A 16,218-nucleotide genomic window follows, 5' to 3' on the forward strand; every position below is an offset into this window, starting at 1 on the left:
TTAGACCTTGTATATAATACAATTTTTAATGAAAAATTTTTTTTTGCACATTTTCTTAGTTCAATTTTTTTTCTCTTTATTTCATAGCTCCTCTTATCGACATATATGTCATGGTAATTTTCCAAAGTCTTAGCTTGATACTCATAAATGAAAAAGAATAAATAAACAAATAAAGGATTGGAATGCCTTTAGACTTCAAACTGGTAGATTTATTAAAATACTAGCTTGGTAGCAAATCTTGACTTAAATTTTTAATTTTTGAATATTGATCAACTTTCAAATAATTTACCTGATTTTAATGAAAGGACTTCGATCTTTAACTTTCAAAAATTTTGTAAAGCATAAACTAAGACATTATGTGGTAGCTCAGATGCTTTGAGATTAGTCATTTTAAACGTCTATATAATATCTAAATGACTGTCACTTCAGGTTTAGTATACATAGTAAATATGCAACATGTTTAAATTTTAAGCTTTTATTCAGCTCGATACTTTTATGGTACAAATAAACTTTTAATTTAGAATGTATGAGCTTCACTTTAAAGCTTTAATGGTAATAAATTTTTAGATTATCCATATTTCATGTCCTCAGAATGGGATTTCCATTAAGATCTTACAGCCTATAGGTCCCATCTTGGACAACCTCTTTAACTATATAAAGGCCCTCGTAGTTTAGGGTTAACTTTTCACCTCAGTCATTAACTCCAAAGGCTTCTATCGTTTTAAGCATCAGGTCACCCTTTTTGTTATTTTTTGTCAAACCTTTCTATTATAGAAGATGAAAACCTTTTATTGATAAGCTATTATCTTTGTTAAAGAATGTCCTTTTATTCCTCAGTTAAAACAAATTGGCCCTAAGGGCTTTCTTATTCCTTTTTTCAGATTCGAGCTCAACTTAAAGACTTGGGAAGTTGATCTCCACAAGTGCTAAGACTTTTGTTTTAAAAGCTAGGTTGAAGAAAGTTTATTCATTGAAAACTTTTGTGGTCGTTCTAAAGGCCCAAATATTCTAAGAAGCTTATTGGCCCATTTACTTTTAGCTTCATTTAACCTTTTCTTGAGGGCCTCAAGTATAGTTTTATTTACTATCTCAGTTGGATTGAGGGTGTGCCATCGAGGTGAACTTTAAATCAATACTAAGGTTGGAACACTAGTCTTTAAACTTTGGGTTCTAAAATTATCTCCCATTGTCTCTTATTATAGCCTGAAGTAAGCCAAACTAGCAAATGATGTTCTTTCAGATAAACTTCTCGACTAGAAACTTAGTCATGGTAGCTAGTGCCTTGGCTTTAAGCCATCTAATAAAGTAGTCAATAGCTATTAACTTAAACTTCCTTTATTCTATAATTAGGGTAAAAAGATCGAGGACATCTATTCTCCATTCATGAATGGCTAAAAATTATTATGTTAGTAAACTTGGTTGATGGAAGATTCTGTATATAAGCAAACCTTTAACATTTGTCACATCTTTTCAATAATTTGGTTGTATCTTTTAGGATGGTTGGTTAATAGTATCTTTGTCTGAGCATCTTATAGGTCAATGGTTGAGGTTTGAGATAATTTTCACATATCTCTTTATGGATTTTCTTGAGCACATATTTTACCTCTTTTTTGTCTATACATCTCAAGTAAGGTAAGCTGAATAATCTCTTATACAATTTTTTATTGATGAAATGTACCGATAAGTCTTTTTTCTCAGAGCTTTAGCTTAAATTTTATCTTTGGGTAGTTCATTAGTTGTCAGATAAATTCTAATTGGGTTATTCATGACTCTTTTTCCTCGATCTGATCGATCTGTCTCTTATTAATGCTCTTATCTATCAGCTTTCCTACTAAGGCATAGGCTAAGTTGTCTATTCTGATTCTAGATGCTAGTTTAGATAACAAGACAACGAGAGTATTTTTTAACCTTTGTATCTTTCTCACTTCAACCTTTAGGAACATAGCTAGATATGCTAGTACCTTGTTTAGGTTTTTTTTTTATTATTTTTTTACCCTAAATTCTTCATTTACTTAATCGATGACTAGTTGTGACTTATTGTAAACAAGAAGATTTTTACATTTAGGTAGGTAGCTAGCCTTAAGCCTACGATTAATGCTTTATATTTGAATTAATTATTTGAGGCTTTAAATCTAAACTTCAGAGCATACAAGAATTGTATGTTTTTTGAGCTGATTAGGATTAAACTGGCCCTATTTCTTTAGGTTGTAGTTGACCCATTAGTAAAAAGCTTCCAAATCTATTCTTTTTTTGCTCATCGACCATATTAGGCTATTTATTGGTTTCAATCGAGGTGCATTTAGTGATAAAATTAACTAAAACCTATGATTTTAGTATTGATCTAGGTAAAAAGTGCAAGTAGTATTCACTAAATTTGACGGCCCATTTGATCAGTCTTTCTAATAGCTCAAGTTTTTGTAAAATTTATCTGAGTGGTTGGTCAATCAAAATGTTTACCATGTGAGATCAGAAGTATGACCTGAGTTTTCTGATTGATGTGACAACAATGTAGGCCAACTTTTTTATTTTGGAGTAGTTCACTTAAAACCCTATTAATTTTTTGCTCACAAAATTCATTGACCTTTTTTTCTTTTTTTTTCTCAGATCAGGACCTAGTTGATAGCCTAGTTTATAGTTGCAATATAGAGGTATAATACTTCATCAAGCCTTACTTTGATAATATTAGAGAAAAAAAGAGTACTACTTAAGTTCTTTAAGGTTTTTTGACACTAAGGTGTTTGTCTAAAATTTGAGATGATTTTAAAAATTTTAAAGAATGGCAGGTATTGATCTATCGACCTGGACATGAATTTGCTTAGGTAGTAACTTTTTTAGTCGACCTTTACATTTTTTTTATTGAAATTGGTGCATTCATGTCTAAGATAGCTTGAACTTTTTTAGAGTTTGCCTCTATCCCCATTTGGTTAATCATGTAACCGATTAACTTACTCGATGTGATGTCAAAGACACATTTGCTCCAAGTTTTTTGAAATTGAGCCTCATGTTATACTTTTTGAGTGTGTTGAAAGTTTTCTCCAAGTTTTTTAGGTGCTTAGTTGAGCTTTTATTCTTAACAATTATGTCGTCAACATATACTTCGACATTGTAGTCGATCTGATCCTTAAAGACTTTATTGATTAGCCTTTAATAGGTTACCTTTATGTTTTTTAGGTAAAAGGGCATTATCACCTTGTAATAATACACATTTTTCGAATACAAATGTTGTTTTCTCCTTATCCTCTTTCAATATTTTAATTTGATTATAGCCTGAATATACATTCATAAAACTGAATAGGTCGTGCTAGGCATTATCATCTACTAGTCGATTTATACTAGGTAGAGAAAAGTTGTCTTTTGGGCAAGTTTTATTGAGATAAAAGAAATCAATACACATTCTTCATTTTTCATTATACTTTTTCACCATGACAACATTGGTAATCCATTCAAGGTAGTATACTTCCCTGATGAAACTAGTTTTTAGCAATTTGCCAACATTTTCTTTTAGTACTTTTGATCTTTTTAGGGTAAACATTCTCTTTTTTTGTCAAACTAGTTTCATGTTTAGATCAGTGTGTAATCTATGGATTATTATCATAAGATCTATCCCAGGCATTTTAGATGACACCCATGCAATTAGGTCAACACTATTTCTTAAGAGTTAGATTTTTTTATTCTTTATAGTTGAGCTTAGCCCCAATTTACATATATTTATTAGTAGTGCTTTCATAAAATGACACAAGAATGAGGTTTTTTATTGGTTCTGGTTAGCTTAAATTGATCTTAGGCTTTTGATCGATGAATTTTTTTATTTGGATTGGTCAAGACTATTTCTTGTAAGAAGGATGAATCTTGATGTGAATGTTAGTTGACTTATTAGAAAATAATGTATTGTAAAAAAATAAGCTATCAAAATATAATTTTTGTATTTTTATGACTGGCTTTGGAGCTTAGTTCAATCAACATGTATGTGTATGCCGGCTAGAACGTGACTTAAAAAATCTTTAAAAAATTTTTTTAGAGCATATACAAGTATCGATCCTAAAAGATTGGGATGGCCCTTAAGAATGTGTTTCTTTTATTTCTTTTATTTTTTTGTGTTTCTTACCCTAGCTTTTTTCTTTGTTTCTTTTATTTTCTTGACATTGATCTTGACCTTTTCACTGTTCTAAGACTTATTTACCTTGGTTGAACTATTAATCTATTTTTCTGTCCTATCTTTCATAGTTGTAACATAACACTATCACACTGTAAACTAGTCTTCTCTAATTTCTTAAACCTCGTTAAGTGTCAAAAACTTGATCTTTAAATGAGGAGTGAAGCTGATGATTCTTATAACAGACTAGCTAAGTCAGCTTAATATCACATTATAATTGGAAAAGACATTTACCACCATAATTTAATGATCGAGAAAAACATTTCTTAGCTCAATGCCTAATGAGATTGGCAATCTGATAGTTTTTTTAACTAACACCTATTCATTTTTAAAGTCGATCAAAATGGTGGTAAATGACTTTAATATCTCCTCAGTTATGCCCATTGTCAACATTATGGATTAGTACATGATGTTGGTCGAACTACAATCATCAAACAGGATCCTCTTTACCATATGGCTATAGTACATGGCCTGAATGACAATGGCATCATCATATGGGAACTGTATTCTTTCTACATCTTTCATTGTGAAAGAGATTGGCTCATTTTTATAGCTTTTCTATTTTTTTTTGTTGAGGATTTAATGGCCATTATTTTCCTTTAATCAAAAATTTTTTTGAACAACTGTGTAGTCCATGCAATGGTCACATTTATTATGTCTAAATTAGTCTGTTATTCATATTGTTCCTGTCGTTTTCTTCCTGCTTGATCCTCTGATTACCACTAATTCAATTTTCTTTTCTTCTTTTCTTTTCTTGATTCATTTTTATCTTTTCTTTTTAGTTTTTTCTCTTAAAATCTTTTCTTCCTTATCTCTATCTTCTTTGATCCATAAACCTACCTAACTGATCTCTTCTAATCATATTCTCAATCTCATTCTTTAAGTTGATGCAGTTTTCAATATTGTGATTGTAATTTTTGTGAAAAACACATCTTTTGTTCGGATCTATTTTAGTGTTTTACTTTAGTGACTTTGGCCATTTAAGCTCGGTGTCCCTTTCAGTATGCATCAGAATCTTCTTTTGAGAGGTATTCATTGTAGTGTAGTTACTATATCATTGGCTCAAGCTTCTATCCTTAGAGTACCCCTTTATTCATTTCCCTTTCAGAAAATTATAAATTTTCTTTCTTTTTCAAAAGCTGAAAAGGCGAATGAGTCTTTGTCACCTTGGCTGCTTTTTATTATATCTTAATTCACTTGTTAAAACGGTGACTACAACAGCCTACTATAAGTTTTTAACTTGAAAAGCCTCAGTGTTAAAATGCATGACATACTTTTTTTAGGAATTAATTTAAGCCTTGGTAGATCAACAAAGCTTAGTGTAGTTTTCTTTGTTTATCGATTGTTGACGAACCTGGATAAGAAATAATGGTTAAATTGTTTGAAGGTTGTGATTGATCTTAGTTTCAAGCTACTATACCATAATTGAGTTACTTTTTTTAGTGTAGTGGGTAGTTCTTTACACATTAAAGCATGATCGGCTTCCTGCATCATCAACTTCATTTATCATTATATTAGTTTAAAAAAACTCCAAATGATAAAAAAGGTTAGATGTATCATTTTAAGTCTCAAAGGTCAGCATCTTAAACCCTTTTGGTGGTACTATTCGATCAATCTCCTAGGTAAAGAGAAAGGTTTCTAATAACTTTAGGTCATCATCAAAAGTGAAGGCTTCATTCTTCAACTCATTTTCCATTGCCTCCATTCAAGTTTTCAGATCTTTTTTTAGTTGGGGTTCTGAAATGGCTTGTTTGATTTTTGGGTGGTAGTTTGTATTGCTATGTGTGTGGGGTAGTAGGTTATGAATGTTGCTTCTTCCTCATCATCTGATGCCATCGAGGCTATGGGGTTATCATAGCTTGGTAGTTTTTGGACATAGGGTTTTTTTTTAGTGGTCAAGTCAGATACTTTTAAGGTTTGAGGTGGGGTAAAGTTTTGGATCATTTTTTTTTAGGGATTGAAGTTGTTAGGTGAGTGCTTGGCATTGCTCCATGGTGGGACCTATTGTGGCAGGTTGGTTTGGAATGGGTTGGCTGAGTTGGATGTCTGTTCTAATGGCATTTGTTTCTCTTTTTTCGATGACTCCATTTTTATGTGGCATTGTTAGCTCGGTTATATAACATGCCCTTATCTGGCATGCCAAATGTTTGTGTTGAGTTGTCTTGGAAGGTAAAACTCTAAAAACATAGGAAAAAAAAAGAGAGCGATTAACAACAAAAGCTAGGAGTAGTCCTAGTGTTTGTGTTCCAACACTCAAATTAGAAATCAACTTTAAAAGAGAAAAAAAAAAAGATAGTATGAAAATGTATCAAAACAAGATCAATGAAATGTGTTCGGATGGTGCTATTTATACTTGTGAAATGGGTGGTCTTGGGTAGCCTAGGTTAGCCTTAAAAGATTAAAGCTGACTTGTAGGTTTGAGTTGAACTGATAGTTAACTATTCACTTAAGGTGTGATAAGTTAGCATCTTGAATGATCTAGTATGTAGATTATGCAGGTAGTTGAACTTATATTAGTTTGTAAATTCAAATCGATTTGATATGTCAATTCGACCAAAATAACCATCGTACGTATTATTGATTGTAAGTTAACTTATACTAAAAGAGAAAAAGTTTATTTTGTTCTTTAAATCTAAAAAAACCATAAAAGAATTTTATACAAAATTTTGATAAATTTTACATAATTTTAAATTATAATTAATTAATTATGTTACAATGATAATAGATTCTATGATGATAATTAAAAAATAAACGATGACAAAATTCCGATGGATAAAAAAATAATTTCAGAATTATTCAAAGTGTTGGATATATGTTGACAACAAATCAGGTATTGGTGAGAATGATATGATTTAATATTCAGATTTTTCATCCTTGTTTCGCTGGAGAACCAATCATGAATTTCTTGACATGACATGACAAGAATTTCTTGACATGACATGACAAGACAAGCATTTCTTTAACACCAAATTCTCAAGCATTTTCATTAGAAAGTTTATACTTGGGAAAGGTGGCATTTTAGACCCCAAATTTTTTTTTGTAAGGATTTCAAATTTTTTCAACATCATTCCTATATATATATATATATATATATACAGTATATATACGCTTATTTATTTAGTAAATGAAGCTGATTTTGATACTCAAGACATTAATTTTTTTTTATCAATAAAATCAAAATAATGCATTTGAAATTAGCGTAAACGAAGAGCTATCAGCTAAATTCGAATCAAAAACCATTTAAGCAACAAGATGCCAATTCTAGGATACTAGTTCCCATGGGGTGTTTGATGTCAATATGCTCTTTGGGGTATATAATTACTAGCAATTTTTGCAGGACAGCAAATGAGTGAGTCGTGCATGATTTGGCTGCTTCTGACTTCTGACTTCTGACTTTCTGTCTTTACGATGCCAGAGAATCTTTAAGACAAAATATCTTGCAAAAATGCTAGCAACAAACTTTGATGTATTATCTGTGTGATTGCTATTTTCATGAGAGAAAGCAAAAAAAAAAAAAAAATCTAAATTGTGGGCAGTGTTGACACGTGAACTCTTTCACCTACCATGATTTCGAAGGTTTCCTCACCCCAAATCCAGGAAAAAGAAAAAGAAAGAGAAAGAAAACGAATCTTTCTCACCCCTTTTGGGTTGATATGAGCTGTAAAACAAATTGTATTATGTTGTACTGTCATCCGCTTATGCACATACATTGCACAAATCTGTGAGCATATTTGGCTCTGGGGGGAATTTTGTTTTTTAGTATTCAACTCTGTCTTGTTTATAAAATAAATGTTACTGCTTGATTAAACAAAACTATTAAAACGTAACATAGTTCCAAAACAGACAACCTCAAAAATTTTGATCCACCAGTAGTAATTAAGAGTACTTTATTTTAAAGGTTAGGTTTCTGAAGCAATTAAACAAATCAACAAACTTACAAATTGCATAGTTTGGGGTATTGGCAACAAGACTTTGTACTGCCTGAAAACAGTATTATAGAATTTCTATTGTATCTCCTTACTCCGAAATCCCTCTGGCATCTACATTATTGGAAGCTAAAACCTGAAAGATATTTTGAAATTTCTAGCTAAGAAGCCACCCCACAAATGATTGGTGATGAATTATTAGTCCTGCTGGAGAGCATGGCTATCTGAGTTTTGCTTTCCAATAAGGAGGTCATTAATTGGCCTTTTGGATTTGTGGGTGAGCTTTTAATAGCAGTCTTTTATGGTCTAAAGCAACATTAAAATATTGTCCACTTCCGAAATGCCAGGTAGCCACTAGGCCACGACCCTCCCATTATTATACCCTAATGAAATGTATGTATCCCATCTTTTGTGGAGTTCCATCAAAAGCATCAATGAGCCTACAACGCTTTCCATGCCATTGGTTATAAACTGATTCAGCTCACGCGGCACAGCTTTAAAGCAAAAGTCTCGGCAACCACCCTGGCCCTGGGCCCTGGCGCCCCTTGGCAATAATATAACCACACTCAAACCGCCTCCCTATCTAAAACTGAGATGAAAATGATCCAACGTGCAACTTGGTTTTCAAATCAAATAATATAGCTAAAATGATTCTGTCACTCATTTTAACTCGTCACCTTCTTTTCCAACCAGGAAGTAATTCGCTTTCAGCTGGCAACAGCAATTTTTGGGACCAGAACTAGGATTGGGACAAAACACTGTTGACATTTTAGAGCACTCAACACCATGAAATGACATTTGAGGTTTAGAGTTCTTTGCAGTTTGTATTTTTTTTTTTTGAAACGCAAATACTAACAGCAATTAAGGCTTTCCTTATCATACAAAACTCTGTATCTAAACATGTCCATGTGTCAACGTCCACCACAAATTACATTCCAACTCTCACTTCAAAGGCCCAATATGTCTTTTATTTGCTGCAATGGCCACGAGTTCTTAGTTTTTTTTTTTAGATAAATTAAATATCAAAGCCCAAAGGCTTCTAAAAGTGAATCCAGCTAATTGCAAAAAAGTCCCTGAAGGCAGCTAATATGGGAATGAGAATGTGGGCATGCAAAACTCGGAATCTTCGATATACTTCTTTCGTTAATGTTTAAAGGGAAGATGCTTGGAAAATGGAAAGCTATTCCTTTTCTGCATTTGGAAGTTTATTTACGACCGTGCAATCATCAATTTCCATCAGTTGCTTATTCGGAGTTTTTCGATCATTTTCTTTCCCTGATTGAATCAGGTACGACCAGGCATATTTCGTAGGACGAGAGGGGAAATAAAAGTTAAATCGAGAGAAAATCATCACTATTTTTGAAAAGAATATCTAATTTTCAGATTAGACATTTTTTTTGCCTTTTTACAGCTTAGCTTCGAGTTCGATTTGGATAAGGGGAGGGAAAATGAACAAATTAACCTCAATAAAATTCCATTTTAGACAACCATAAATATGTTCAAGAACTACGCAGGTACAACCTCAGGTTCCATGGGTGTTGAACCATCATGCTCTACAGTTTTGCCCTCTTTTGTGTCAGTTTTGCGCTCTTTTGTGTCCTTGGATTCCTTGTCTTCTTCTTGGAACCCTTGCATAAACCTATCATAATTAGTGGGCTCACTTGACTTAAATGGGCGTTCCCCCAGTATCCGAACCAAGTCCTCTTGGTGAAGGACCTCCTTCTCTAGAAGCAATTCTGCAATCTGAGCCACATGCTCCTTGTGCTCCTCTATCAGGTGCACCGTTCGTTCATATGCCTTACCCACCCACTCTCTCACTTCACTGTCAATAATTGCACCAGTCTTGCTGCTATAAGGCTTGGTCATCTCAAATGCATCGTCCCTTTGAGGGAAAGAAAGAAGACCAACCTTGTCACTGAAACCATACACTGCCACCTGGGCATAGGTCATCTTGGTTACTTTCTCCAAGTCATTCTGAGCTCCAGTTGATATCTTCCCCAACAAAACCTAGTCCCCACAAAAGCCGCATGACATGGTTAGAAATCTATCAAGCAAAATAGAAATATAAAATTTTATGCACAAGCAAAATTTTTATACATAAAATATCAAATGGCACTGAAATGTTCAAAATGTTACGGGCAAAACATGTTCGCTTCCTCACCTAAACAAGAGCAATTGTCAAGGATTACCATCTAGGATTCATTTCAACTAGAGATACAGGCATATCAGACACATGCATAAAATAGTTGATCCATAAACTTGGCATCAATGTGATAAAACACATGCATATGGAAGAAAATGTAAAGCTACAACTACCAAGTCCCTTTCTAGATGAACACCTGAAGACCTAATACTAAAGGCTTCACTTTCAACCTTGGAACTAAATGTTTGAGCACACAGCATATATGATTCAAGTTAGAGACAACAAGCATATGTTATTGCTAAATTTAGACTTCTAAGGGGGCATTGCAAAATCTTAGATTCAAGGGAAAAGTGTGATACAAGGAAAGTTTGATATTTGGGTTTTGTTTGATTTTTAAGGCATCTCATAATTAGATTCACTTGTTTGGTTGGACGAATGTTGGTTTATTAATTCATGTATAATTACCATAATCTCCTTGACAACTTGTAGGCAACCTTTTATTTTGTTTTAATAAAGAATACCCAAACGACAAATGATACCTTTAGCAACAAAAGAAAAGAAAGATTTTAATTTTTTTAATTAAATATACCCAATTATGGCATTTAATTAGACATCAAGCTATAATTGTTGCATTAAAATATAAAAAAAAAATCAATTGTGGCATTTGGAAGAGTGGATCATCTTATTTGCTTTTGTAAATATGCTAGAAAAAATATCAAATAAGGTGTTTGTTCAAAAGAAACGCCTAATTTGAATTTGTCAACATTTTGGAAGATTGTCTATCAAATAAGGTGTTTGTAAAAAGGAAACGCCTTATATGAATGGGCTTTGTAAATATGTTGAAAAAAACATCAAACAAGGTGTTTGTTAAAAAAAACGTCTTATTTGCTTTTGTAAAATTTCTGGAAGATCATCTATCAAATAAGTTGTTTGTAAAAAGGAAATGCCTTATTTGAATGGGTCAGATAAGGCGTTTGATCAAAGAAACCCCTTATTTGCTTTTGTAAAGATTCTAGAAGATCATCTATCAACTAAGGCGTTTGTAAAAAGGAAATGCCTTATTTGAATGGGTCAAACAAGAAGTTTATTCAAAGAAACGCCTTATTTGATGCTTTTTTAAAGATTCTAGAAAAAGCGTCAAATGAGACTTTTTTCAAAGGAAATGCCTTAATTGATTATTTAATATGTGGCAATTAAGGCGTTTCAAAGAAGAAACGCCTTATTGATTGAAACACTTTAATTGCCACATATTAAAATTGAATTAGAAATAAGGCAAATTAAAAAAAAAAAAAAAAAAAACTAAAACTGAGTTCCAAACTTACTTTTCAAAAAGGAAACGAATATGTGACAAATTTTTTATTCAAGTAAAATTGGCAATAAGATAACTTTACCCTCTGGAATCCTAAAATACCACAAGAAGAGGTGGGTTTCTAATTTCGGGACTTTAGGTACTGTTGGGAATTTGACATTTTCCTCCATAATCAGATTATCTTGAACCAAACGTAAGAAACAAATACCTACCACCAAGATTCTGGGGGAAAATTCGTGGATTCCCCCAAACCAAACACACTTTTAAGTTGTAAAAAAGTCTTTGTTTACTAGTTCAGGAAGATATTGAGATAGACAAAGAAAAGTATGAGAAGGTACTCAGAAATTTCACCTGCTCAGCAGCTCGGCCACCTAGTGTCATGCAAGTCACATCAAACAGCTGCTCTTTGGTCATCAGAAGGTTTTCATTGGGAACATACTGAGCAAAACCCAGTGCTGCAGTACCACGAGGAACAATTGTTACTTTAAGCAATGGTTCTGCATGTTCCAAGAACCAACCAGCAACAGCATGGCCTGATTCATGGTATGCAACAGTTCGCCTTTCCAACTTGCTTATAACCTGCATACCAGAACAAAAATTTAAATAAGACAAAGTTTCATTGCATACTTGAAGTTGGGACTAGTCAGAACTGAAAAACAACTTAATCATAGATCTATGAAACACCACTTAAGCTGAAGAACGGAGATCAAACAGAAAACAAGTAATAAAAAGATATTCTATACTCTTTACAAACTTTACATCTACATCCTGAAATGCATTATACCACTATAGTGGAAAACAGAAAACCAGATTTTGACAATTAGAAATTCAAATCATTCTTCTACACACTTAATTACATCTCCGGAAACATAACCAACCACATAGATTGAAAAGAGATTTCAATATAATAATGCAGTGCATAAGTAAACAAAAGAGACAAATGATGAGGAGCAACAAACCTTGTTCTTCTTTTCTAAACCACCTATCACTCTGTCTATAGCTGCCTCAAAATGTTCCATGGTTATCACTGCACTTTCATTCCTTGCAGCAATCAATGCTGCTTCATTGCAAACATTTGCAATGTCAGCTCCAGCAAAACCCGGGGTTAGAGCAGCAAGTCGCTGAGAGTAATAGGATGGCTCATTATCAAGTTTTAGTTTCTTCAAGTATATTTGAAAGATTTGGTCACGACCCTTAATGTCAGGTTTGTCAATTGTAATTTGACGATCGAACCGACCAGGTCTCAACAGGGCTCTGTCTAAAATATCAGGCCTATTTGTGCCAGCAAGCACAACAACTCCAGAAGTTGTTCCAAATCCATCCATTTCTACAAGCAATTGATTTAGAGTACTTTCACGCTCATCATTGCCACCAGAAAAGCCTCCACGGCCCCTTGCTCTACCAATTGCATCAATCTCATCAATAAATACAATACTAGGGGCACATTGCCTAGCCTCTTGAAATAAGCTTCTCACTCTTGATGGCCCAACTCCAACAAACATTTCCATAAAATCTGATCCAGACATAGAGAGGAAAGGCACACCAGATTCACCAGCAGTTGCCTTTGCAAGAAGTGTCTTCCCTGTCCCAGGAGGACCAACAAGAAGTGCACCTTTGGGAATTTTAGCTCCTAATTCCTCGTATTTCTTTGGGTTCTTTAAGAAGTGCACAAACTCCATAATTTCTTGCTTTGCCTCGTCACAACCAGCAACATCTTTAAAAAAGACCTGAGACAGTAAGTAAACCATTGCAAGTAATTATCATGATGATGACCATCAAATCTTACTTTGTATATATTTAAGATAACAGCACTATAAGGTTTCAAAGAAAACTTAGAATGATAGCTTACCTTGTCCTTTGCATTTTTATCCATTTTTGTAATCTGCGCCTTTCCCATATTGAATATCCCACGACCACCTCGCCCTCCAGGACCACCAACTCCAAATCCACTTTGCATTTTTCTCCCCATAAACCATAAGGACCCTAAGAGCAAGGCTGTGGGCCCAAAGCGCATCAACTCTTGGTACCAGTTCACTTCACTTACATAAGTTACAGGAACATGATTATGAGGATCTATCCCCAATGCTTCTTGGGCTTCCTCTAGCTTCTCCTCAAAAGATTCAACATTCCCTATGTTAAAGTAATACTTATATTGGCTTATCTTTGATTTGGGAAGGGCTCCTGTTGTTGGTGTTTCTACAGTATCATCAGTGGTTTGATTTGCATTGCGTGGTGAGCTCCTCACATACACTTTTGCAACTGATTTATTTGAAACAATAATTTTTTCCACCAAGCTAGGTTCCAGGAGTTTGTTTTTGAACTCTTGGAAACTAATCTGAACAACAAAACAAACAGCTTAAGACATATAATTTCTTTTTAGTATAATAGTGAAGAAAACTAATCTGAGGAAAAAACTAATAGTGAACAAACTAATTACCAACAGCCTAAGAACAAACAAAAAACTAATCTGAAGGAAAAACTGAAAAGAGAGAGAGAGGAACGGTAAATTAAAACAGTTGCAAGGAAAAAAAAGTCAGAAATAAACTAAAAACTAGCCTAAGATATATAATTTCTTTTTAACCTAATAGTGGTTCCATGTTTTTCTGAATAAATCCCATGAAACATACAATAGGCATTTACTTCAACATACTGTTTCTAATTCTGGTCTCATCCACAGTTTGTTTACTTGAACTTTGGTTTTCTCATGGGTATCAGAATCACATTCTTGAAAAAGATATTCATAAAGTGATCAGACTAAGTCCAAAAAGTTGAACTAAGACTAACTGCAACAAGAACCATGAAGATTATCAGTTTCATTAGAGGGAGAAGGACAAATGCAGAAAGACAATAAACTAGATTTCTAAATATACTAAGTCATCTAAATTCATGTTTAGCAACTTCACAGCAAGACCAATAAAAGGATAATTCATGTCTTAGCAGTAGCACACCATAAAAAAGTCATCATCAAGATGGTGTCTCATAACAACCAATATATTGTTAAGAACCAGTCTAACCAAGTTTCCATAATAAGGGGTAAAAGCTGCCAACCTCCTTCTGATCATGACGACCTGATAACGATGAGTTCAAAATCGCAACCAATAATAAAGTGGTGACTACACTCTGCACCAACTTTTGAATGATCTGGGGATCCCCAGGATCGCCACCACTTGAATCCTCTGGATAATCACACAAATATAAATATCACAAGAGCTCAAATTAGTTAACTACATTCACCATGAAACCTTCAATTTGTTCAACACCTTCTAAATGTCACAGGTCATGAACATATGAAAAAATAATACTGATTTATATACATTTTCAACAAAAACTAACTTTTGTTGTCAACTTTCACTAATCTCAGCATTGTAACTAAATCAGACAAAAGCAGTTTCCCTACTTCCAAAGTTCTAAATAATCGCAGGAAAAATAGTATTATCTATCCCAAAGCAAAATTTAAAAGATTTCCAATTAAAGACGTACCTTTGGGTCCAGATTTCTGTTCATTAGCCTTCGGAATACCCTTCTTGTTCTTTGGAAAGTAATTTTCATAATCTAAAATGATTCAATTCAAAAAATCAATAAAAGGTGTAAAATTTAAATAATAAGTATAAGAATAGTGACGATTATTAATTTAACTCACTTCTTTTCTTAGTTCCTTCACTGGAGAAAAACCGATTAATTCTAGGGTTTGCGAGAATCGACTTCAAATTCGACAATCGTGTATTGGAAACGAGCTGCTTCCCAGTTCCAGCTGGTGCTAAAAAACCCCTTAGAAGCCCTAACCCATGATTGACACGAGAAATCAACGCATTTGTTACAGGCCCTGGGACATGCGATTCATTCGATAACTGATTCCTCGATATTACATTCTACAAAAACGAACACTAAAATCATTATAAAAAAATGGAGAGCATTAAAATTAAAAAGAGAGAGATAGAGAGAAGGAAATAAATACTATTACCGTTTGGAAAGTGAAGCGAGAAGAGCGGGAGAGAGAGCGACCAATTCTGGAGAAAATCATTCTGATAGTATGAACGATGATAACATGAATCGATTCAGAATAGTTAGTTAACTCTAAAAGGATGAGATTTTGCCTTTCTGGGTTCTGTTTGGTTGATGAGAAAAAATTTGAAAAAAGATGAATTTTTCCTAATTTGATTTGATTTTCGTAGAGGTTGTTGTAGCTCCAAGATGGTGATAACGATACCGAAGCACGTCAAGCAAAGGTCGTATATGTAAAGCGGAGTCGGGGACTGCCTACTTTGGTGACTAAATTCACCATTTTGGCCTTACTGAGTGAAGGGTTACTGCGATATTTGTCAAGGTTGTTTTTGTCATTTTAAGTGTAGTTTCGGCTTTTGCTTGTGGTAAGAGTCCAATCCACAACTCCTTCGTGGGATCCACAAAAATTCTATACAAACCAAATGGGCCATCAATTCGGTTTTTTGGTCAAATTTTTGGGTTTTCTAAACACTTTTTCCCATTTTCCTTTGTAAAACCATTTTTTGGGGCCATTTTCATGTGACGATCCGATCCCATTTATTGGGTTGTTATTAGGCTGTCGAGGCCTGTTGGATCGCGATTTTACTTACATTAGACTGAAAAAAGTCGACGAAGACTTATCTTGACGATGAGAAAGAAGTTCCGAAACTTTTAAACCTCAAATTTAATCTCACGATATATGGGT

The 16,218-nt window shown here is 33.7% G+C and overlaps 1 protein-coding gene across 1 annotated transcript; it reads right to left on the reverse strand.

Moving 5' to 3' along the window:
- Positions 1-9,435: 9,435 nt before the first annotated feature.
- Positions 9,436-15,736, reverse strand: LOC111311954 (ATP-dependent zinc metalloprotease FTSH 8, mitochondrial-like). Its single transcript, XM_022911825.2, has 8 exons — positions 15,493-15,736; positions 15,172-15,400; positions 15,012-15,083; positions 14,580-14,707; positions 13,381-13,866; positions 12,491-13,258; positions 11,883-12,110; positions 9,436-10,086 (listed from the first exon to the last, which is right to left on the reverse strand). The coding sequence occupies exons 1-8, from the start codon at positions 15,550-15,552 to the stop codon at positions 9,586-9,588; spliced, it is 2,472 nt and encodes an 823-aa protein (XP_022767560.2). The 5' UTR covers positions 15,553-15,736; the 3' UTR covers positions 9,436-9,585.
- Between the last annotated feature and the right edge of the window lie 482 nt (positions 15,737-16,218).

This window comes from Durio zibethinus, chromosome 1 (genome assembly GCF_047325235.1).
Source record: "Durio zibethinus cultivar Kanyao isolate XHJ-2024 chromosome 1, ASM4732523v1, whole genome shotgun sequence".
In the NCBI taxonomy this organism is placed as follows: Eukaryota; Viridiplantae; Streptophyta; class Magnoliopsida; order Malvales; family Malvaceae; genus Durio; species Durio zibethinus.